Source organism: Musca domestica, unplaced genomic scaffold, assembly GCF_030504385.1.
Source record: "Musca domestica strain aabys unplaced genomic scaffold, Musca_domestica.polishedcontigs.V.1.1 5, whole genome shotgun sequence".
Classification (NCBI taxonomy): domain Eukaryota; kingdom Metazoa; phylum Arthropoda; class Insecta; order Diptera; family Muscidae; genus Musca; species Musca domestica.
The window spans coordinates 20583746-20607950 of NW_026712346.1; the positions used below are offsets into that span (position 1 = coordinate 20583746).

The window sequence follows — 24205 nt, forward strand, 5'->3', positions numbered from 1 at the left end:
GGAACATTGATATGTCAAAAAAATGTAAATGTCTTTTCAAATATAAGTATAATTTTTGTGTTTTATTGCACGACGTCATTCTGAGTTATTCTAATAAGCGTTTTCAACAATTTTTACAAATTTAAATAATTTTTCATTCAACATTTTCAATTCCAAAATTGGTTTGACAGTTTATTGTCTCAGCAGCTGTGTCGATGCTTATACCTATATTCTGCCATTGTTCTACCGTGGTATCATGGTAGAAGAATATAGGTAGACGCATCGACGCAGCTGCTGGGACAATGAACTGTCAAACCAATTTTGGAATTGAAAATGTTGAATGAAAAGTTATTTAAATTTGTAAAAATCGTTGAAAAACACGCATTAAAATAACCTCCACACGACGTTGTATTAGAAAACATATAAAAATCTACTTACATTTGAAAAGAAACTAAAATAATTTTGACATATCAATGCTCCCAAGCGTTGATGCATTTACTTGTATTTTTCTACCATGCGTGGTATTGACCATGGTAGAAGAATACAGGTAGATGCATAAACGCATGGGGACATTGACATGTCAACAATTTTAAAAGGTTTTGTCAAAAGTAAGTATATTGTTAGATAATTTCTTAATTTTTCATTCAAAATTTTTAATTTCAAAACTGGCTTGACAGTTTATTGTCCCAGCAGCTGCGTCGATGCGACTACCTGAATTCATAGTAAAATTATGAAGGTTAAGTAATTTCAAATAAGCATTCCCATCTCTGCAAGACTGGCTGCCGTAGTTCATTCCAATGAATCAGTCCATTGAACATTTCGTTCCTGTATACAACTGTATTGGAAAGATGTTACTTTTGAAACGCAGGTTTCCTTTGACACAAACGCCCTTAAAAAGATATTCAAGTGCTTCAACCATATATGCTCTTAGTTCAGCGTATGGAAAATGTGGTGTGTCAGTGATTCGAGTGTCTGGGCCCCAAACCAGAAAATGCCTCCGTAGTATTATTGGTAGTACAACGCTCAAGGAGCGGTTTGCACATCTTAAAGCTTTGTATCATCCGAAAACAAATGAGATGATTGATAAAGCCTTAGTCTTATGGTTCCCTGGACCATCCTCTTTTACCGGTGAAGATTGCTGTGAGTTTCAAGTTCATGGATCCCTTGCCGTAATATCAGCAATGTTCGATGCTTTAAGTCAAATACCTGGCCTTAGACCAGCAAAGCCTGGCGAGTTTACGAAAAGGGCTTTTTTTGGAAATAAACTGGATCTCACAGAAGTTGAGGGTTTAGCAGATTTGATACATGCCGAAACTGAAGCTCAAAGAAAACAGGCACGTAGAACAATTGTAACTGTATATATAAAAAGGAAAATTTAGATAAAATATTCTATATTCCGAATTAGGCTTTGCAGCAAAGCAATGGTTCTCTTTCCCGCCTATATGATAAGTGGCGAAAATGTTTAATACGTTGTGCTGCACATTTAGAAGCATACATAGATTTTGGAGAAGACGAAAATATCGAAGATGATGTTATTTTTCAACTATCAAAAGAACTGATAAACGTCCAGAAAGAAATTAACGCGCATTTGAATGACCAAAGGCAGGGTGAAATGCTCAGAGATGGAGTTCGCACTTGTATTATTGGAGCACCAAATGTGGGTAAGAGCAGTTTCCTAAATATTATGTTCCAGAGAGACTTGGCCATCGTGTCTCCCATAGCTGGAACCACGCGCGATCCTATTGAGTCAACGTTATCTTTTGGGGGGTATCCATTACGTATTGTTGACACTGCAGGCCTTAGAGCATTTACAAACGACATCATTGAGCAAAAAGGAATACAAAAAACTAAAAAGTGTTTAGAAGACGCCGATCTAGTTTTTTTAATAACTGATGCAGCGCATTTTAGAGAAAAGAGTTCACTCATTAGCAGCAACATCGATTCATATTGTAGTGAATATTTAAAGGAACTTGATTTGAATCATGAGGATATCCTCAAAAATAAGCGAGTGATACTGATTGTTAATAAAATAGATTTGATGTCAAGCGATGAAATTCAAGTGTTAACAAATTTGCCGACGCTTATTGGAATATCTTGTAAAGATAAATGCAACATGAAAAAGTTTATGGATAACCTGGAAAATATTCTTAGAGAACTGTGAGTCGAAATTATGAAGAAATAATTAAATACTTACCCTTTCTTTCTTATTTACAGTTGTGGGTCTCCATCGGCTGAAGCACCACGTCTAACACATGCCCGATATCGTGTTCATTTAGAGCGCTGTGTCGATCATATTAGGGAATATCTTGAAGAATATTCGCCAGATGTGTATCCAGATATGGCTATTTCCGCACTTAAACTAAGAAATGCCATTAAAGATATTGAACGAATAACTGGCCACGTTAGTACCGACGATATTTTAGATGTAGTATTCAAAGATTTCTGTATAGGAAAATAAATTACGTCAGCCTATTTAAACTTTTTTTTGGAAACTCTTCAATCCTGCAAACATGTGCACTATTCAAAGTGCACCCACTAAAACCTTTGATTTAAATTTCGTCTGTCCAAAACAAGAAACCCTTATATTTACGCATGTCACAGAGACGAATTTCTGTCGAAAGAATAATTAATTCCGTAATTAATTTCCGCAACAAACATTTTTTCGAAATGAAAACACATTTGATTTTGCTAGTGCAATTGTGTTTTTAAGAAAACTTGTAATTTTAATTACTTTTTAAACTCTGCAATAACAAAATTCTGTTTAAAAACAAGTACACACAAAATTTACATTATTTTTTACCTTTAAAAATCACAAATTTTAATTATTTCTCAATTGACGAAACCAATTACGCATATTATGAAATAATAATTAACGTTTTAATCATGTACGGGAAAATACAGAAATGTATTTATAAGTTAAAATTAAACTTGTTTCTTATGTGCACAGTCTCCGAATTTGGAATGCGTGACGGAATTTGGAACAAAACTTAATTTGACAAATTATATTGAAATCGGTTCAGATATAGATCCCATATAAATTTTCGGCCGATTTCATGCACCAAACACGCTATGTATCTCTAATTTTAGTAGAATGTGTAACGAAATGTAGAACGAATATAAATTTGTCAAATTATATTGAAATCGTTTCAGATTTGGATATAGCTAAAACTCATGGTAGAATAATACAGGTAACAGCAAGTGTACAACAATCGTAACAACAACCACATGCAAATTTGTTTTTGTACGTAATACAAGTGTCAGAGTGTCGACCTTTCATTCAGTTATCGCGGTTTTCAATTATTTATTCAAAATAAATGCTACCATGGTATGGAGCATGGTTGAAGAATACAGGTAGTCGCTTCGACACAGCTGCTGGGACAATAAACTGTCAAACCAATTTTTAAATTGAAAATGTTGAATGAAAATTTATTCAAATTCGTTAAAATTGTTGAAAAATGCATATCATAACATCCTCGGATTGGCGTCGCATTCTTGCAGTTTTTTCAAAGTTGTCCTACCTTCTCTTCATTGTACCATGGTATGGAGCATGGTTGACGAATACAGGTAGTCGCTTCGACACAGCTGCTGGAACAATAAACTGTCAAACCAATTTTTAAATTGAAAATGTTGAATGAAAATGTATTCAAATTCGTTAAACTTGTTGAAAAATGCATATCATAACATCCTCCGATTGGCGTCGTATAAGACAACATATAAAAATCTATTTATTTTTGAAACAAGGAAAACAAACAACCTGCTTAGATCAGTTCTTGCAGTCTCCACCTGATTCCCTACGAAAAAGGAAGAAACCGACTGAAATTACGTTAGATAACCCAATGAATGAAATTAGAATGAAGAAAATTCAAGAAACACCATCCAAAACTGCTTCGTCATCAATTTGTAATCAGAAGCGCGCAGTAGTAACTGAGTTAACACCGTCCAAAATCACTTCTACATCAAAATCTGCACCACTTTCAATACCTACGTCCGAACTAACTCTGTCTGTGTCAAAATGGTTTTTCTCTCCTCAAATCACGCCAAAGTCGCCAAATATAATGAGTACTCCTAATACTCCAAGTCCGCCCAATCTAAAAGTAATTTTGCCTAAACGTACAGTATTTGCTGCAAGGTTTGCTGCTTCAACGTCTGAGGATGATGTCATGTCATTTATAAAGAGCAAAATAAATGTTGATGCAAAAAAAAATTTAAAATTCAAATATGCGGAAAAACGAAGAAAGATTTTTTTAAAATTCTTTTTCCTGAGGATATTTTTGAAATAATAGTTAACCCATCCTTTTGGCAAAAACCGATATACACGAATATATTGATATTGTATATTTGCCAACATCTCAATCAAAAAAACTAAATATTGTACCTACTGTGGATAATTTTAATCTAGTTTATAAGAATGTTAGAGGTTTAAACACTAAACCATCATCCTTATTTAAAAACAGTTATATTCTGAATTATCAGGTTATCGCGTTTACCGAAACTTGGCTTTCAAACAATATCTACGACGCAAAAATTTTATGTTCCAAATTTCAAATTTTTAGACGTGATCGTTTAAAAAGTAGAGGCGGTGAAGTCCTTGTCGCCGTTTCTTCTCAAATACCTGCTGTCGAAATTTTCTTCTCTACACTGCTGGATATTGAAATAGTTGCTGTAAAGATTCGCCTTAATCATCTAACAATCTACATCACTTGTTCATATGGGATATATGAGTATGTTTGTAATGCGCAAGTAATGATAAATATATGAAGCATGTTTTGTTTTTCTTTGATTTTTTTCTTTATGCCTTTCAGCATGCAAAATCCGAAGATATATTGATTACTCTTGGAGACTTCAATCTTCCTAACTTAAAGTGGATTTAAAGTGAGGATAATAAAGAATATTTACCAGCTGAATTGAATGAAACTACAAAACAATTTATTGCTCCATTAATTAGTAGTGGTCTTTCACAAATTAATAAAATTAGCAACATATTTGGAAGAACCCTTGACCTTATATTTGTCAATAATCCTTCAGATATTTTACTCTCCAGTTGCAATCCCATAACCCTTCCTGAAGACAAGCATCACCCTACATTAAACATCCAAATCCCATTATCCACTCTTTCCGCAAACCATAAGAAATCATACCAAACAATTTAGCTTCTCAAAGACGAATTATATACGCCTAAATTCACATTTGAGTTCATTAGATTGGACTACGCTGTTTTCACTTAGTTCTTTAGATGAAATGTTAACCGTGTTTTATCATACCTTTGAATCATCTATATCACAAAATGTTCCAAAAACCGCAGCTTTTAAGAATGTTGGTTCTCCGTGGAATACACCACTGTTATCTAAATTGAAGAATAACAAGTAAAAAAGCAGTAAGTTCGGCCGGGCCGAACTTTGAATACCCTCCACCATTTAGAACAAAATTAGAAAATTTTCAAAAAAATAAAATCCACTAAAAATTCTTTTAAAATCTTTAAAATATCTAATATAGGAAGGTGCCGATATATGGGGGGATATACGATATTGTGGACCTATAAAGACAAATCAATATCTGCGTGTAAAGTACTTACAAGGAACTCCTTGTGTGGATTTTCAGATAATTCCATTGGAAAAAGTGGCTAAAATCATCAAAATACCGAATATCGGGGGTTCAGTTATATGGGGGATATATGATATCGTGGACCTATATAGACAATTCTTTTTGAGGGGGTAAAATGCCCACAAGGGACTCCTTTTGTGGAATTTCAGACAATTCCATTGAAAAATGTGGATAAAATAATCAAAATTCCAAATATCGGGGTTACCGTTATATGGGGGCTATACGATATCGTGGACCTATATAAACAATTCTCTGCCGAGGTATAAAGTACCCACAAGGAACTCCTTGTGTGGATTTTCAGACAATTCCGTTGAAAAATGTGGGTAAAATCATCAAAATACCGAATATCGGGGGTACCGTTATATGGGGGCTATACGATATTGTGGACCTATATAGATAATTCTCTGCCGAGGTATAAAGTACCCACAAGGAACTCCTTGTGTGGATTTTTAGACAATTCCGTTGAAAAATGTGGGTAAAATCATCAAAATACCGAATATCGGGGGGTACCGTTATATGGGGGCTATACGATATTGTGGACCTACATAGATAATTCTCTGCCGAGGTATAAAGTACCCACAAGGAACTCCTTGTGTGGATTTTCAGACAATTCCGTTGAAAAATGTGGGTAAAATCATCAAAATACCGAATATCGGGGGTACCGTTATATAGGGGCTATACGATATCGTGGACCGATATAGCCTATCTTCGAACTTGACCTGCCTGCAGATAAAAGAGAGATCTGTGCAAAATTTTAGCTTCCTATCTTTATCGTTTAGACTGTAGCGTGATTACAACAGACGGACGGACAGGGCTAAATCGTCTTAGAATTTTACGCTGATCAAGAATATATATACTTTGTTGGGTCTAAAATGATTATTTCGATGAGTTACAAACGGAATGACGAACTTAATATACCCTCCATACTTTTTTTGGTGGAGGGTATAAAAAGAATAAAATCTACGCAAAGTTTAAGAGAAGTGGTTCACATTTAGAGTTTAAAAACTATTCTGTCATAAGATCGCAATATATGGTCTTAAATAAGGAATTGTGTAAGGAATCCTATATTGTGCCCTTGTTTAAATCAGGTAATAGAATTGATGTCACAAATTACAGAGGTATTGCAAAGCTTAATACCATACCAAAACTTTCTAAAAAGTTAGTTACTGATATAATATCTTTTCAAGTATCGTCTATTATATCAAAATTTCAGCATGGTTTTAGAAAGCATCGCTCAACTGTTACAAACATTTTGGAACTTACTACTGTTGTAAATGAAGGATTTAGAATGAAATGCCAAATAGACTGTATTTATACTGATTTCAGTAAGGCATTCGATAAAGTAAACAATAAGTTGTTGTTATTTAAGTTGCATAGCATGGGTTTTAGTGCCTCATTATTAGATTGGATAAAATCTTATTTAACAGGAAGATCACAAAGGGTGAAATATGGCAACAAAATTTCGAATAAAATTAATGTAAGTTCTGTTGTACCACAGGAAGCCATTTTGGACCTGTTTACACTATTTATAAACGACTAACCTAACGTAATATGCCATTCTAAAGTCTTAATGTATGCGGATGACGTAAAAATATTTCTTCCATTTAATGCTGAATCGAATTAACAGCTTTTACAGGCTGATCTCAACAACTTTTACCAGTGGTGTATAGATAACCTTTTGGAACTAAACATTAAAAAATGCAAACATATATCATTTTTTAGAGTTAAGAAAATCGCGTCGAGTTACTATTTTAATAATTGTCTAATCGACTCTGTAACATGTATGAATGATCTTGGAATCTATTTGGATCATAGACTTTACTTTCGAGAGCATATTTATTTGACTATTAATATCGCATATAAAAGTTTGGGCTTTATAAAGAGATGGAGTAAAGAATTCTTGGATCCATTAGTTTGTAAACAACTTTACATTTCTTTGGTGCGCTGCATCTTAGAGTATAGGTCTGTAATATGGGATCCAGGATATGTCATTCATTCTAATTTATTAGAGTCCGTTCAAAAGCAATTTTTATTATTTTGTCTTCGTGGTCATAGTTGGACCCAACAAACATTGCCAAGTTATGAACATAGGTTAAACCTTATAAAGCTACCTTCATTGAAAAGCCGCCGTACTATGCTAAATGTAACTTTTTAATTAATGGTTATTCATGGGAAGATATTGTCAGATGTTATTCTAGATAGACTGCACATAAACGTAGCATATAGACCAACGCGAAACTAACAATAGCTTCATATAAATTATTATTCTACAAACTATGCCAATAATGATCCTTTACGTCGTCTTTTCCTGTATTTTAAGTTCGTAATGCATACTACAGCCTATAACAGAAAATTGTCGGTGCAGGCACACTTCTTCGTATAGCCCCAATATAGCGGTTGTTTCAAATTTGGTACTCGAAGTTCGAAATGGATACTAGCATGGTACAATAAGGAGGTAGAACAGCTTCGTAAAACTACAGAAATACAGCCCTGAGGTTATGCCCGCTTCCTGTCAATTTTGCATGCAACAAGTTATTTTCATTTTTTCAATATATTTCCCCATTTTTTAAAGTAGTTAAACAGCGGGAAAAATTAATGAAATGGCCAGATTTTCTTTCAAAAATATCATTTAGACAGCTCTATCATTCAATTCCATGGTAAAACTGGCGAATAGCTTTAATGCGCGTCTTCCAATCATTTGTTTTTGAAAAGTTTGTAATGGATACTACAGCCCAAAACAGAAAATGGGCCATGTAGGTCCACGGCTTCGTATAGCCCCCATATAACGGTACGGTTTGATGGTTTTAGCGAAATTATTTACCGAAATCGATTCAAATTTCGCCTTTGAAGTTCGTAATGGATATTACAGCATGTGACAGAAAATTGTCCGTGCAGGTCCACGTCTTCGTATTCGTATAGCTCCCATAAAATGGTACCCCCGATTTTAGCGACATTATTTGCCGGAATTATTTCAAATTTTGTATTTGAAGTACGTAATGGATACTACACCCTATGCCAGAAAATTGTCTGTGCACGCTTATGACAAAAGTTTCGTATGCAGGTCGACGTCGTCGTATAGACCCTACACGCCTACATTCGGTATTTTTAAGATGTTTACAGAATTTTTAATGGATTTTAATTTTTTGAAAAATGCCAAATTTGTACCAAATGGTGAAGGGAATTCAAAGTTCGGCCCGGCCAAACTTACAGCTTTTTTACTTGTTTTTAAACTATCGATGTCGCTTCTATGCCTTACCGCAACACCATTTTTGAATCGAAGCGACGGCGACTTAGACATAACGTCGACGACGACTATAGAAACGACAACCGTAATTGGGCCGAATAATTCTTTTCTTTCTTTTCAGCTTCCCTGGGCGGCTAGATGAGATGTGGGAAACAACAAATCCTTTCAATGGAATGGCAAGTGCTCCGAGATTATTTTGCCCTCCAATGGTGGAGAATGTTGTTGCCCGTATTTCACATGTGGGGCTTTTATTCAGTGTTGGCAATGGATTAATGGCATAATAATCCAGTTGTCCCACCATTTTTTATAATGGGTGTATCGAAAAAAGTACACCCCAACGAGCCTACACAAAAAAGGAAAGACAAAAAAAAATTAACAACCCCTCAATCAATTAACAACCCCCCCCCCCCCCCCCCCCCCCCCTTCTCATATTGAATTGAATCGTTTTTTGTGAACAAAATAAAGAATTATTTTTTCCATATAAAAGAAAGTTATGGTAGGTTCTACGCTGATAACTCAAGAATGGCTTGACGCATTTTAACAATTCATACAATTTCGGAATGGTATCGCGTGAAAATATGCCAATGAAAATCTTTTTAGCGTGATTTTTTTTTCAATTTGACATGCTATATTGAAGTGCACATATTTAATATATATATATATTGGATCTAATATTTTTTATGATGCTAAGTCCATTATTCTCAAAGTGCTTTGATTTATCAAGTGCTTTGATTTATCATGATATCCAGAAATATTTAAATTATCAGCAATATCTGAAATTGAATTTGAAAGAGTTGATTGTTTATCAAACAAATGAGTAATGCTTTTTTGGGGAGTAATGGAGTTTTCATTTTTTAATCTATCACATATATTTTCTGAATACTGTTTCTCATCTTCGTTTTTCATTCTATACTTTACTACATTGGATTCCTTGCACAGAAAAAAGTATGCAGCATCACAGACGATACCAGGATGTACTTGTGACATAGCAGCCAGCTGCGAACTTGCCAATGTCCTACAGTTATTTATGGTATTTATTGTGTCGTTATTATTGGGAGGGCATACGTCTTTGTGTTTATATTAATGTACTTATAATCATCAATTACACATTCAGAAATTTCTTTTGAACATTCAACTGAAAGTTTGTCAATAACTTGTTTGTCATATGGTATATCGGATCCCTCTATATGGACTTGGGATGTCAAAGCTGAGCGGTCACCGTCTATGATTTGTTCCTTCCTTTCAGATTGATTTTTGAACAGTTGTTCAACATTATTGTTAGGCACAGTTACGGCTTTTTTACACAATTTGAGATCCATATCTTTGCCTTTCATCAGTGGATTGACAGTTTCTGCGTTTTCGGAATTTATAGTTGATGAAATATTTTCATTTGCAAGTTTTTGCAGAGAATTTCGTGCGGATTTTCATGATTGAGCTGAATATTAGGGTAATTGTAAATGAACGTTAAATTTATTTATTAGAAAAATATCAAAAAGTAGTCAGTTGAGATCGTTTTGATGAAAATGATTGTAAATAGGTACTTATTCAATTTCAATTTACATATGAATACATTTCAAACTTGTAAGAACTGCCTACGGCTTCTTATATATCATTAGGTTGTGTAAAAAAAGCTGTTATGGGTTTTGAAATAACGTTGGGTTTGCGTAGAGTTAACGACGAGTTTAGGTTCTTATGGGTATTCGATTTGGGTTTGACGGAATTTACTTTAGGAACATCTAACTTGTTTAATTCTTTCTGCAATTCTTTGGCTAGATGATAATCTCTGTGTTCCGTCATGTCCTCACCTTTTATTTGGTCTTTGCAAATATTACAAAACTCTACGAAACTTTCGCTTGATGCACTTTCATTTATTGCTTTTTGTTCGGAAACTGTTAGAGTAGATGGTTTTAGGAATTTAGTTATATCTGTGCTCCACGATTGTTTGACATTAATTTTTTTAAATAACTTTTTTGCTTTTGTTTTTATGTTATTGGTTGGGGATTTAGCTGAGCTAATTTTCATTCGCAAATGTTCCCTATATTCATGACGTTGTTGTTGGCTTATTTCATGGGCAAAGTGGTGGTCGTTATGAGTTTGAATGGCTTCTGGATTGTTAAAGATGTTTGCACCACATTTATCACATTTAATGTATAACTCCAATTCCGTATTAAATGTGGGCAGAGCAAATTCGACATATTCAGATCGATAATCCTTTGATTTAAAATTGTCAGAAATGTCGTCAAGCTTTCTTTTCTTATTAGGTTGTTCAGAACTTGTTTTTGATTCATTTTGAATAGTTTTCAAATCTTGAATTAATTGCTCCAATTCACAATTATCATTGACTTGCTCCTTATCGGTAATGATTTGTGTGTGATTCATATTTTCAAGTGTATTATCGGAGAAACCTTGTTCCAAATTTATATTGTTTTTACAGTCAGAACTGTTATTATTGATATTAGTATTATTTACACTTTCAACTTTATTTATGTCTTTGCATACTTCATTTTTTACTGAAGACCACCTATACGCCACAGTATTATCCTCTACTGGCTTCGAAATTTCGGTAAATTGTAGTTTTGCGCTTCCCAAGTAATCGGATTTATTGGATCTAATATTTTTTATGATGCTAAGTCCACTATTCTCAAAGTGCTTTGATTTATCATGATATGCAGAAATATTTAAATTATCAGCAATATCTGAAATTGAATTTGAAAGAGTTGATTGTTTATCAAACAAATGAGTAATGCTTTTTTGGGGAGTAATGGAGTTTTCATTTTTTAATCTATCACATATATTTTCTGAATACTGTTTCTCATCTTCGTTTTTCATTCTATCCTTTACTACATTGGATTCCTTGCACAGAATAAAGTATGCAGCATCACAGACGATACCAGGATGTACTTGTGACATCGCAGCCAGCTGCGAACTTGCCAATGTCCTACAATTATTTATGGTCTTTATTGTGTCGTTATTATTGGGAGGGCATACGTCTTTGTGTTCTGGATTAATGTACTTATAATCATCAATTACACATTCCGACATTTCTTTTGAATATTCAACTGGAAGTTTGTCAATATCTTTTTTGTCATATGGTATATCGGATCCCTCTATATGGACTTGTGATGTCAAAGCTGAGCGGTCACCGTCTATGATTTGTTTCTTCCTTTCAGATTGATTTTTGAACAGTTTTTCAACAGTATTGTTAGGCTCAGTTACGGCTTTTTTACACACTTTGAGATCCATATCTTTGCTTTTCATCAGTGGATTGACAGTTTCTACGTTTTCGGAATTTATAGTTGATGAAATATTTTCATTTGCAAGTTTTTGCAGTTTAGCAGTCTGTTGTGCGAACATAGTTTGAATTGTTCCAGATTTTGAAGAAAGTGTTTCAAATTTCCCAGCAGATATACCTAAAAACTTTATCGGATTATTGATAGCACCATTGGAACCAGGCCGAAAAAATACTTTTGTATTTGCTTTTATTAATTCCATGCATGTTCCTGCGATAATGTCAGCTTCGTAGGATTTTAATGGAGCTGATCGGGAACTGGATATGTCTACATTGCTAATTTCTTGAACAAAGTTGAAAACCATATGTTTTGCGCAACGATTGTTTTGTACAATATCTTCTTTCAAACGCTCACTTATTTCATTAGCCAGTTCCATCAGCCAGTGATGCAAAGTCTTAACGCCTGTAATACAATTTCTTCCAGGAAATTTTTTACAACAGCCAATGCTTTTTGCGTAGAATCTTGGTGTTACTATTTCTAAATCAATTCCTCGGCAAATATTATATAACCATGTACTGGAAGAAAGAAATAAGTTGTAAGGTAAATAAGCCCAAATGAAAAAGAATTTAGCTTATGTTAGAATTAAAAAATTACTGTTAATTCTGTCGTTAATTGTTGCGTAATTCCCTAATAATTAACCACAGTTAGTGATAACAGAAATTTTTTGATTGTTTTTAACTATGGTAACTAACGACAATGGTCGATAGGTAAGCGATGAAAACATCGCACTACTTTACTCGGAATTGTAAGTTTGTTTCTGACGTGTTTAAATGTGTTCTTCGATTTGGAAAGGATGAACAAAACTTTAAGTTTTGTGTAAAAAATAAAAGTAAATACCAAGGACATAAGTAAATTGGCAGGAGGGTAGTAGTCTCGATTTCCTCAAACAACATGGAGTATCAAATGTCTCTGGTTTTATCCTCGACTATTATATGTGAATATGACGTTCAATTCTTTTGTGGGTGGAGCCCATGTTAATAGATACCTCAAATGCTGGAAAGGAGACTTCGCAGACATCCTTGCTGGGCTTCAGTAACTGGGTTCACTCGGCCCATTTTCCAGGCTTAGAACCGATGGAAACTCCTGGCGTATGTAGCAGTTTCTACATTCGTATTAAGATTACGTCCGAACCCAACGCTTTGGACGACTTACTTAGAATTCCGGATGGCATTTGCAACATGACATTTGATGGTGCCTGCTCAGCGGGAAGAGATCTGATACGACTTAATACTTTTCGCCCAGTCGCTCTCGGCTGAAAACAATGGTGTTATTAAATCTCAACCACGGTATTCACCGGAATTGTCATCTTCTACTTCCCTGTACTATTGATTGTGCACAGATGAAAGGAAAGCCTTTGCTATGATTGAGGAGATAAAACATCGAAAAGGGAATTCGCTAAGAATATTATATCTGAGGAAGAGTGGGGGATAAGTTTCTGTTTTTGACCGTCTGTGGACAGGATTTGAGATGTACACATATCAACAGTAGCAAATATTAACCACGAGAAGAAAAATTTAATTTGTAGAACCTATAATTCGGGATACATCAACTTCAGAAAAGGGTAACGTTTTCCAATTTTTAAGCTTTTAATTTTAGCCTTTCACCTATGGTCAGATCCCAACCCCGGCTTCCCTGAAATACTGAAAATATACAAGGCATGTGCGACATTTTAGAGGCACATAATTTGGAAACTATCGACTTCGCCAAAATTAATATCATTGTTTTCAGGACCCCATGGCATAAGCAACATAATTATACATTAAAACATATGCATTTTTTAAATACATACCCATTTTTATCATCGAATTTTCGCTGCAACTCTGCTTCAGTGAATGTTTGTAACTGACCAACATATCGAATGCCTAGTTGTTGGCATACATCTTCACCAAATTTTGCGCCAAGACCTTGTATTTTGGAAAGCGGCAGTGTAGAAAATAATTCATTGACATGCGTGAGGGGTAGGATTGTTTGTTTATTGGGCTTGTTCAGGCCACAAGCCAATTTTGCTAAAACTTTATTTAGTGAAATTCCAGCTGAACATTCGTATCCCGTTTCTTTAAATACAGCTGACCGAATTTCGCTTGCAATGGAAGCGGCAACTAATAGCCGTATATTACTTCTTCGTACCGTTGGTATATCTTCTTCAGAAAAATTTTTGTACATTTTTTCATGTGGCTGGGGATATAAAAAGTCGTTGGTAACAGTTGTGACAAAATTGCCTATGGATGGGAAACCAACGGCATATGTATTTAATAATTCCTGTGGTTTCAATATAAAAGTCCCCTAAAATAATAAATAGTGAAAACTTATAGAGGTCAATTTTAATTTGCATATATTTACATCGTTCATGGCCGCAAAGCGTTTGTTTACAACATCTGTTATATCAAGGTATGCTTCGTCTACAGATGCTCTTTGAAGCACAGTTGTGAAACGTTGTAATACGATCGCAACATCCTTGCCAGCATCGCGATATTTTGTCAAATCCGCCTTCTCCCGAACACTGGGAACAGAAATTAGTTCAATTTCGGGACATTGTACTTTGGCTTCTTCACCCCTCATGTGACGTGTAACACCTTTTGCACGGGCTGCATAATTTACTGCTATTATACTGAAACAATACAATTGATAACTTAAGTAAAAACTCATGGGTAGGAGGACTCACCCGCCTCCTTTCCACGCATTATATTGAACAACAGCCATGGGCTTACCCTTTAAAGAAGGGTTTAATTTTTCTGCAAAAATAGAATTAAATCTTTACTATATGACGGAATATTTGTTTAAAATAAATCCACCTTCCACTTGACAATAAAAACAATCCATATCAACCAAGAGGACTATACGGTCGTACTTCTTCGACATTGGCAAACATTTCTTAGACGTAACATTATTTGTGGACATTACGAAAAATTAATTCAATTTATAACATTCAGATATTCTCGAATTCTTGTTAATTTTAAGGCGCCAAACCAGGAAGCGATACCACAGAGATGGCGAACAATCGATGGCATTATTGATAGTACCGATACCATGTTAGAAATATCAGGTAGCAACCATGGTACAAAAAAATAAGATTTTAATTTTTTATTTGATTTTTTTTTTAATAATAAAAAATGTTCAGAAAATATTCAAATTCGGTTGTTTTTAAAATGCTTATTGCATTATTGTATGCATCGACAAAATCTACAGTTTTTTGATAGTAATGTTGACATTACAAGCTAAATAGGTAGACCCACAATACAATAAAAAGGTAAGGTCGAGCTAACAGCGGATTAAATTTTTTTGTTTTTCAAGTGTGCCCGACTTCTGCCCATTTTGTATTTACTGTTTTGAAAAATTAAGACAAAATATTTTTAAAATCAATGATGATATTATAGCATGTTCACACGATAAATTGAATGACGTTGTTTGCTCTCAGAATCACGTACACGAAATAACCCGTTCATACGGCACGATTCGTAATTCATAATAAAATAATTCCTTTTTTCAAAAATTTTGTTTGTTTAATTTAAATGGGAATTTATACGAAAATACAATAAATTCACACTAATATGAATAGAAGAATTATTGTTTTCCTTCCAAAATTTATTATATCATTAATTTTACAATTTTCATTCATGTTTTCAACTTTTTGTGTAAATGTTGACATTTTGGACATATGTTAGTATTTTTCTATTTTCAAATTCTGCTGGAGAGACACTTATTAAACTTTTTTTCTGCCTACACAAACATTTTGAAAATATTGCATCTTTTGTTTCCAGTTTTCTGTGGAAATTTCAACTCGTGGACAAAATTCGCACCTCGGATGAGAGAGAAAACAAAATGTACTTTCGTTTGAATGTACATACGCCATTCAACATTGTAGTTTTCATTCATAATTTTCAGTCTTCCCAAAAAATTTTAAAATTTCATTAAATTTTCCTATTTTTAATTTTTAAATGTCACAATTTATTTTTTCGATAAATGCTCTCATTTGTTAGGGATGGGACATATTTTTTTGTTGTTCTGAGAGTGATTTGATTTGAACAACGTACAAATATGAGTGTTCGCTCAGGAAATTTTGTGTGAAGAATTAGATAGTTTTTTCATAGCTAAGGGCCAAAAACGAATAGAGAGCGAATCAAGTGCAGTGGAAACGCCACATTAACCAGATTTACCATCGAATTGGAAGATTGAACACTTAGGATCATATTTGTGAGGTAACATCCAGACTTTTCAGTCATTTTTTGCGCTATTTGACTCATTTTAAAAATAAACAAATAATATTAAATAAATGAAAACAAATTGTTGCATATAATTTTGAATAATTCTGACAGGAAGCGGGCATAGCCTCAGGGCTGTATTTCTCTAGTTTTACAAAGCTGTTCTTCCTCCTTATTGTACCATGGGTAGACCTCAATACTTGCAATCTTTTCAAAGTTAGCCTACCTTGTATTCATTGTACCATGGGTACATTTAAATCATACATTTGATTGGATTTCGTATTGTTTTGATGTGCGAAACAATGGTGTTGCCTCTTCAAAAATAAACGCAAAATGAAATTGTATGCGACATGCCCACAAATGTTAAAATCGGTTGGTACAACATGTCAAATATCAAAAAATTTTTGTAAGCCACACACAATACAACTGGTTGTACTTGGCAGAAGAATACAGGTAGATGCATCAACGCTTGGAAGCATTGATATGTCAAAAAAACTTAAATGGGTTTTTCAAATATAAGTAGATTTTTATATACTTTCTTATACTACGTCATTCGGAGGCTATTATAATTCGCGTTTTTCAACAATTTTTACAAATTCAAATAATTTTTCATTCAACATTTTCAATTCCAAAATTAGTTTGACAGTTCATTGTCCAAGCAGCTGTGTCGACGAGTCTACCTATATTCTTCTACCATGTGGTTGTACAACTTGGAGAGGTTGTACTCATGGTACAATGATATCAAGGTAGGGCTATGATACCATATGATTTTAATTTTTTTTTTTTATTTTCTTGGCTTAATATGTCACTTTATTTGTCTATGTATGTGCTTTCTTTTCAATAACAAAAAAATTGTTCAGAAAATATTGGAATTCGGATGTTTTCAAAATGTTTATTTCAAGGTATGCTTCGACAAAATCTAGAGTATTTGTAGCGAAATAATCCTTAACAGATATATAGTACATGATTTTGATAAGAAGTGTTGACCTTTCATTCAGTTATCGCGGTTTTCAATTATTTATTCAAAATAAATGCAACAAGTTGTTTGATTTTTTTATTGTTTTGATACTAATTTTGACATTACAAGCCAAATAGGTAGACCTCTATACTTGCAATTTTTTCAAAGTTGACCTACCTTCTTTTCATTGTACCATGGTTGCACTCAAGATTATATTGTTTGTGGACCGGTTGTACGAAGTTGTGTCTCGGTTGTATAAAAAATCTAAATTTTTTGATATTTGACATGACCGATTGTAACGTTTGTGGGCATGTCGCATACAATTTCATTTTGTGTTTATTTTTGAAGAGGCAACACCATTGTTTTGCACATCAAAACAATACGAAATCCAATCAAAGGTGTGATTTTAATGTGTATGTAAAATGGAATTTCAATTTATAAAATATAATTTGAAACATTAATAATAAATAAAAGCTATTGAGTGAATTATAGAGCATGCATTTTTTCCGGTGTCATCTTAACTCAAACAAACTCTATGAAAAGTGAAGTTGTACAAAGAGGTTGTACACTAAGTTGTATCGTTTGTGACCGAAACACGCAATTTGAGTACTCTCCATGTTGTACAACCAGTTGTATAGTGTGTGGCTTGCATTACAGGCAACAGCAAGTCCCAGCTGATTTGATACTATAGTAATACCAAGGTGTATTTATAAGGCATCAACTACAACAACTAATATTTTACAATAACAACATTAGTTGTGTTCCAGTACTTTTTTAGTAGTAAAACTAGCAGAAGAGAGAACAGTTCGAAATGTCATTCTCATTTAGGTTTGCTCAAAAAATAAGGGAACGGAAAATTAGCAGAAATGCGATAAAAAAATTCGCTCTTCAACTTTTGTTGACATTAGACTACTTTCTCGCGCTGGTCGCTCAACTTTATTATCAACAACAACAAACCAAAACCTGCAAACACGCACACACTTACAATTTTCTTCGGTTCTTGTTTTTAATTTAAAACAAGTGTTTTACATCATCTTTAAATTAAAAAGATAATTTTAAAGAATTTAAAATGGGGGGAGTAGGGGAACCTCCTCCTCCGCCACCTCCTCCACCGGGGGAGCAAAACAAAAGAAAAGCCAGCAGTACTGCCAAAGAAACAAAAGCCTTTAAAAACAATTATGGATCCCCAGTTAAGACTGTTAACACTAATGCAAACGCACAACTACCTACTAACAATGAAAATGAAGATGAATACAACTAGAATTCTCTAAACAAAGAATCAATTTTGTATCCAACGTATCATCCTGGCCCTTTTTTTGTTCTAGTTTCTTCAGAAACTCCAATAAGCACAAGGAGGAAAAATTGCGAATTGCACCTTTATGCCAAATTCCAAAAAATTAATATTACGGAACTGTATGTGCCACTAGTACGTCTCTGCTTGAACTGTGGACGTCTAGGACACATAGCTATTCGTTGCAGGTCAATGAAAAAATGTTTAAGTTGCGGTAAAACTATGATTTGTCCCAATAACTGTCCAAAGGAACAAAAATGTCAAGATTGTCGCTCAAGTACTACATGCAAAGATATATGCAGCTCCCCGCGTTGCATCCTATGCAGCAGTATTGATCATTTCGCTACAGATTCCAATAAATGCCCAAAATGGAAATCCGAAAAAAATATAAGGAGTATCATGGCCCTCTCCAATCTGTCAAGAAATGAAGTTGTTCATGAGTACCCTGAAACACAAAATCGTTTCCAAATTCTCTCAGAAGAAAAATACAATAATGCATTCCCCCCTCTAATAAAAAACAGTGCACCAAAAAGAAGTGTTTATGAAGAAATAAACAAAATAGTTACAAAAACAAAATATAGCCAAGTTGCTTCACCCAGAATTCAAATACGTCATGCCATTGCCGATCCAATCCAAATATCGCCTTCCAAGCCCACCTTCAGCCAAGATAATTTCTCTAAAGTTACAGAATTAGAAAAAACTCTTAATCTTTTTGCAAAAGAAATGTCAAAGATACTCACATCTCTTAATAGCACAGAAGGCTTAAATGTATTAAAAAGTTTCCAGCAGTCACTGCTTCCATTTGCAACAAACAGTTTATTAACAGGAACCAAAATCACAGTCCCCACAGACGACTCACATTCTGCAATTTTTAATAAATAAATAAATTAATATGAATCTACTACAATACAACGTACAAAGTTTAACAAAAAACAAAAACTTCCTTGATTTCCACCTTAAAAAGCTAAATATAGACATATGTTTTTTAAGTGAAATATTTAATATCGATGAAAACAAAAATTTATCAACTTTTCAAGATTATAAAATAATATCCAAAAAAAAGAAGTGATAACTACGGCGGAGTAGCAATACTCTTTAAAAACAATATCCAATATAAAAAGATTCCTTTTGAAACTCCTCTCGACATACTAATTTGTCAAACTACCAACCTAAATAACAATTTAACATTAGTGTCTGTATACTTTCCACATTCTGTCAAATGTGCTACAATTAAAAATGAACTAGTGAAATTAATATCCTTGGTAGAAAAACGCCCAAATACTCTCATATGCAGAGACTTTAATGCCAGACATTCTGCTTATGGAGATATATATGTCTCACAACGTGGAAAGACTATAAAAGAAATCTTTGATGCTACGAATTTTCGATGCTTAAACGATGGAGGATATACTTTTAAAAGAAATATTATGGATTTGAATGGTTCTGTTTTGGATCTTTCATTTTCCAATTCCAACCTTCAAATACAATAGAAAATTTTCAATGCTATGATTGGAGGAAGTCATCACTACCCAATAACACTAACTTTCAACAGTATCAAAAATAAAGGGCAAAAATTTTAGCAAAAAAACAATTATTACGAAACCTGGGGAAACTGTCTCTTAATGACAACTTCGATGAAATTCAATCCAAAATAACAGCGGAAATTAAAAATTCTACCTACACCAAAAAACACCAAAAATTTGGTGGGACCCATATGTAGAGAAACAATACCGTCTTCAATTAGCAGCTCAAAAGACTTACGATCTGCATAATAATGAGATCAATGCTAGAAATTTAATAAAAATGATCCAAAAATTTAAAAACGCCGTACAATATGCCAAAAAGCACTTCTTCAAGGAAAAAATACAAAACTTAAACAAAGAACCCAGTTCAAAATCACTTTTTCAGTTTGTTCGTGGCTGCAAAAATTTTCTATCATCTCAAAGCAAAAGCAAATGGTCTTCCGACAACAACAAGCGGTTTTTATCTCACCTCAGTGAACAAGTCTCTGACAATCTTCCAATTAGGTTTGCCTTATCTTCTGAAACAAATCGTACAGATCTAATAATCGATGAATTTCTCCTAGTCCTTAAAAATAAAAAGAAGCCCTCCGCTGCTGGTTTGGATGGTATTTCTTATAATATGATAAATCATTTATCAGACTCTGCGAAAGCTTCCTTTTTTAAAGCAATAAACCAGTTATGGAAAACATGTAAAATAAGAGAAGACTGGAGAAAAATCAAAATTGTACCAATACCAAAGAAAGGAAAAAATCTGGATGTTTTTACTAACTATAGACCAATAGCTCTCATCTCAGTTCCTCTAAAAATAATTAATCTAATAATTAAAGAACGTTTGCAAAAATTTATTGATGATAATAATATACTGCCCCACACAACTTACGCATATAGAAAACACATGTCCTCGTCTATGTGTATCAACAACATTCTGCACACTATTAATTATCACAAAAATATGGGTGAAATAGTAATTATTCTTTCTTTGGATGTTGAAAAAGCCTATGATTGCGTCAAAATAGAAATACTCCACAAAATTCTGCAGGAGATCGAATGCTCACCCGAAGTTTCAGATTGGATAATCAACTTTCTAAGTCGTCGATGATTCACTCGAAATATACAATGGACTACCCCAAGGCAGTTGTTTAAGTCCTTTTCTTTTCAACATATACACTATGGACTTACACGGAATTTCCAACATCAACACTTATCTTTTTCAATTTGCGGATGACTTTATTTTGTTATCTGCTCACAAAGACTTTGATTCGGCAAATTTAAATCTACAACAAAAAGCCATCGAGTTTCACAACTTACTCTCACGACTTAATCTAAAATACAATGCTGAGAAAACAGCCGTTATGTACGTAGCCAAAGGCCCAAAAAAAGTTCCATACATCAGACTACAAGGCACACAAATCACTCCAGTTAACAGCATAAAATTTCTGGGAAGGCTCATTAAAAACAGTCTATCTCCGAAAGAGCATTATGACGAAGTCATTTCCTCCTGCACAACGTCAATTAACGCACTAAAAATGATCAACAACAACAAACACGGCCTGCTCCCCAATATTTCAATCAATCTAGCAAAATCACTAGTTTTCTCTAAAACTGAATATTGCATTTCATCAATGGCCCATATGCCTGTATATCTAAATAAGAAACTCACCACCTTTCAAAATCAATTATTAAGAAGCAATCTTGGCCTAACACCATCTACTCCTACACACACAATTTATGCTTTAGCACTTATGTTGCCACCAGAGCAACGAAGTCAATACTTAACTGCAAAAGAATTAATAAAATTTAAATGTCACAATCTACAACTGTACAACAGTATAACCAGAAACTCCACAAACAAAACTTGGGACTAACAAGCTTGGGACTAATTTAAACCAAGTTTAAACATGTTTTTGATGAAATTGTGGTCAACAAAGCCGAATATCCCAGGAAAAATATCACTTTTTTTTATGAATTTATTCAATTCCTCCAAAAATGCACAACCCAATGAATACTTTAGAGCAATTTTGCAAGAAAAACTTCAAAATCTAATAAACACAGGTCACTCCATTTGGGCAACAGACGCCTCTGTTTCTATAAATGAGACCGGATGTGCAGTGTGCAATATCACCAAGGACCAAAATTTTCTATTTAAAATATCAAGAAAAATGTCATCCCTGATGGGTGAATTACATGCAATAAACAAAGCGATTGATATAATGATCGAAGACAAAGTCAATAAGGCAACCATACTAACTGACAGCAAGAATGCGTGTCAAATTCTCAAAAACAATTCGGTACAAAATTACCTAGCCAACGATATTATCAAAAAGGTCAACAATAGCAAAATATCTCTACTCACCTTTATTTGGACTCCCTCACATATTGGTATTCCTGCTAATGAACGGGCAGACTCCTTTGCAAAATGCGCAGCCCAAGTCGGGGCATCCATAACCACTAAGCTGGCCATAAAGGATGGCTATTCATTAGTTTGTCAACACCTATGGAGAGAATGGAACGAAAATTACAAAAATATCATAACTACAAAAGGCACATACTTCTCCCAGTTTTTTCCTGAACCGCCAACTCGTCACTGGTTTGCCGGCACCAACCTCACTCCTGGTAACATAAAACTCATTAATCGACTTTTCACAGGTCACACCTATGGCAAAAATTACCTGTTTTTAATAAAAGCTGAAAATTCCAACATATGCGAAATCTGCAATATGCCAAACACCGACAATCATCAAATCTTTGTATGTCCTAAATACAACAGTGAGCGGTTAAATTACAATTTTTTCACAATTTTCTCGGACTTACCTGCGATTCTCAAAACCTTCTCCAGCGAACACTTTAATGAATTGTGCAAATTCATTAAGAAAAACAACATACAGCTATAATACGCACAAACCACTAGAAGAAAATATCAATAAATGGAACTAACAATCGATAACAGAAAACTTAGCAACTGGTACATGAATACTTCGGGTATCGGGTACCAACTACTTCTTGACGAAGAAATCAACTATCGAGTCTAAAAAAAAAAAACAAAAAAAAATGCGATAAAATGTCAAAATTCAAAATTCCAAAAGTAAACAGCCTAAATCGGACTGGTGAAACCTTACTGAAAAGAGCGCCAACATTTAAAAAATGAGTATTGAAGACGATAAGTTAAAATTAATAATTAATAATCTGATTCCTCATTTAGCCAGTCCTCTTCACTGCTGGAATCATCCAAAAGTGAATACATCAGTTGCTCCATATTTTCTCTTTTTGTTTTTTGCACGACAAATATTAGTTTTTCCTTTACTTTTCAAGTTGATCATTTTCTTTATTGAAATGTGCCAATTAAATGTCAAATTTACAATATGCACATTTCTGCTCGGCCAAATTCATGTAGCTAAAACAAGCAGAAATGTGCACCACTCAGCGCCATTTTTTTCTCGAGAGAGCTGCAAGTTTTGCTAGTTTTTGGAGTACGGGAACGCGTTGTAACAAAATTAGTGCTAATTAGTACTAATTTGCAGGTTCTGGAACACAACTATTATGTTTATAGAAACTATAAAGACATTATGACAATTGGTTGGGATATGAAAATAAAATCGAATTATAACAAAACTTTTTCTTAAAACATGCATATTCTTTAGATTTTTTTTTTTGCACCATAGCCGCTGTTATTAATGTTGTTCTTATACGTATGCCTTAAAATCTCATTAGGAGGAAAATAAAAGTTTTTTTATCTGCCCCGCAATGCGACAATGCAAACATATTTCTTACCTAATTATAGGAAAAATCTTTACTTTACACTTTACAAAACTCCAACGTCGATCCAACCATGGTACAATAAAAAGGTAAGGTAGAGCTACCAGCTGATTACAATTTTTTCTAAGTGTGCCCGACTTCTGTCAATGTTGTGCTTGAGCTCACTGCAAATTTATTTTGTACGTAATTGTCAATTGCATTTGTGTTGTGTATTGCATTTTTTGTTTTGGACCCTATGACACAAATTATGGCCTACTGGACAATTTAACTTTAATACCAATCTTTGAATCTTTTTAAAATCCATGGTACAATGAAATAAACCTCATTTGAAATTAGTATTCCCAGCTCTGCATTTTCTGTAATTTTC

General features: G+C 33.9%; 2 protein-coding genes across 3 annotated transcripts; one reads left to right on the forward strand and one right to left on the reverse strand.

Moving 5' to 3' along the window:
• The first annotated feature begins 763 nt into the window (after positions 1–763).
• LOC101887993 (tRNA modification GTPase GTPBP3, mitochondrial) lies at positions 764–9177 on the forward strand. 2 transcript variants are annotated; one of them, XM_059128193.1, is made up of 3 exons: positions 764–1313; positions 1385–1640; positions 8946–9177. In XM_059128193.1, the coding sequence occupies exons 1-3, from the start codon at positions 777–779 to the stop codon at positions 8960–8962; spliced, it is 810 nt and encodes a 269-aa protein (XP_058984176.1). In that variant the 5' UTR covers positions 764–776; the 3' UTR covers positions 8963–9177. The 2 variants fall into 2 exon arrangements, with proteins under 2 accessions (XP_058984176.1, XP_005175990.2); XM_005175933.4 differs by lacking the exon at positions 8946–9177 and adding an exon at positions 2194–3114 and having other exon boundaries at positions 766–1313; positions 1385–2136.
• A 1098-nt stretch (positions 9178–10275) lies between these two features.
• Positions 10276–23121, reverse strand: LOC101888284 (DNA polymerase eta). The gene is made up of 10 exons (XM_059128194.1): positions 22897–23121; positions 22755–22839; positions 22635–22695; positions 22439–22577; positions 19303–19424; positions 14907–19238; positions 14777–14846; positions 14455–14722; positions 13904–14397; positions 10276–12629 (listed from the first exon to the last, which is right to left on the reverse strand). The coding sequence occupies exons 6-10, from the start codon at positions 15010–15012 to the stop codon at positions 10427–10429; spliced, it is 3141 nt and encodes a 1046-aa protein (XP_058984177.1). The 5' UTR covers positions 15013–19238; positions 19303–19424; positions 22439–22577; positions 22635–22695; positions 22755–22839; positions 22897–23121; the 3' UTR covers positions 10276–10426.
• Positions 23122–24205: the final 1084 nt, after the last annotated feature.

Excerpts from the sequence above, each read along its gene's own strand:
- LOC101887993 (XM_005175933.4), top strand. The coding sequence starts at position 777 with ATGAATCAGTCCATTGAACATTTCGTTCCTGTATACAACTGTATTGGA. Across the intron at positions 1,314-1,384 it reads CTGAAGCTCAAAGAAAACAG|GCTTTGCAGCAAAGCAATGG; the intron begins GCACGTAGAACA and ends ATTCCGAATTAG. Across the intron at positions 2,137-2,193 it reads GAAAATATTCTTAGAGAACT|TTGTGGGTCTCCATCGGCTG; the intron begins GTGAGTCGAAAT and ends TCTTATTTACAG.
- LOC101888284 (XM_059128194.1), bottom strand. The coding sequence starts at position 15,012 with ATGTCCACAAATAATGTTACGTCTAAGAAATGTTTGCCAATGTCGAAG. Across the intron at positions 14,723-14,776 it reads AATGCGTGGAAAGGAGGCGG|TATAATAGCAGTAAATTATG; the intron begins GTGAGTCCTCCT and ends GTATTGTTTCAG. Across the intron at positions 12,630-13,903 it reads AAATTCGATGATAAAAATGG|TACATGGTTATATAATATTT; the intron begins GTATGTATTTAA and ends TCTTTCTTCCAG.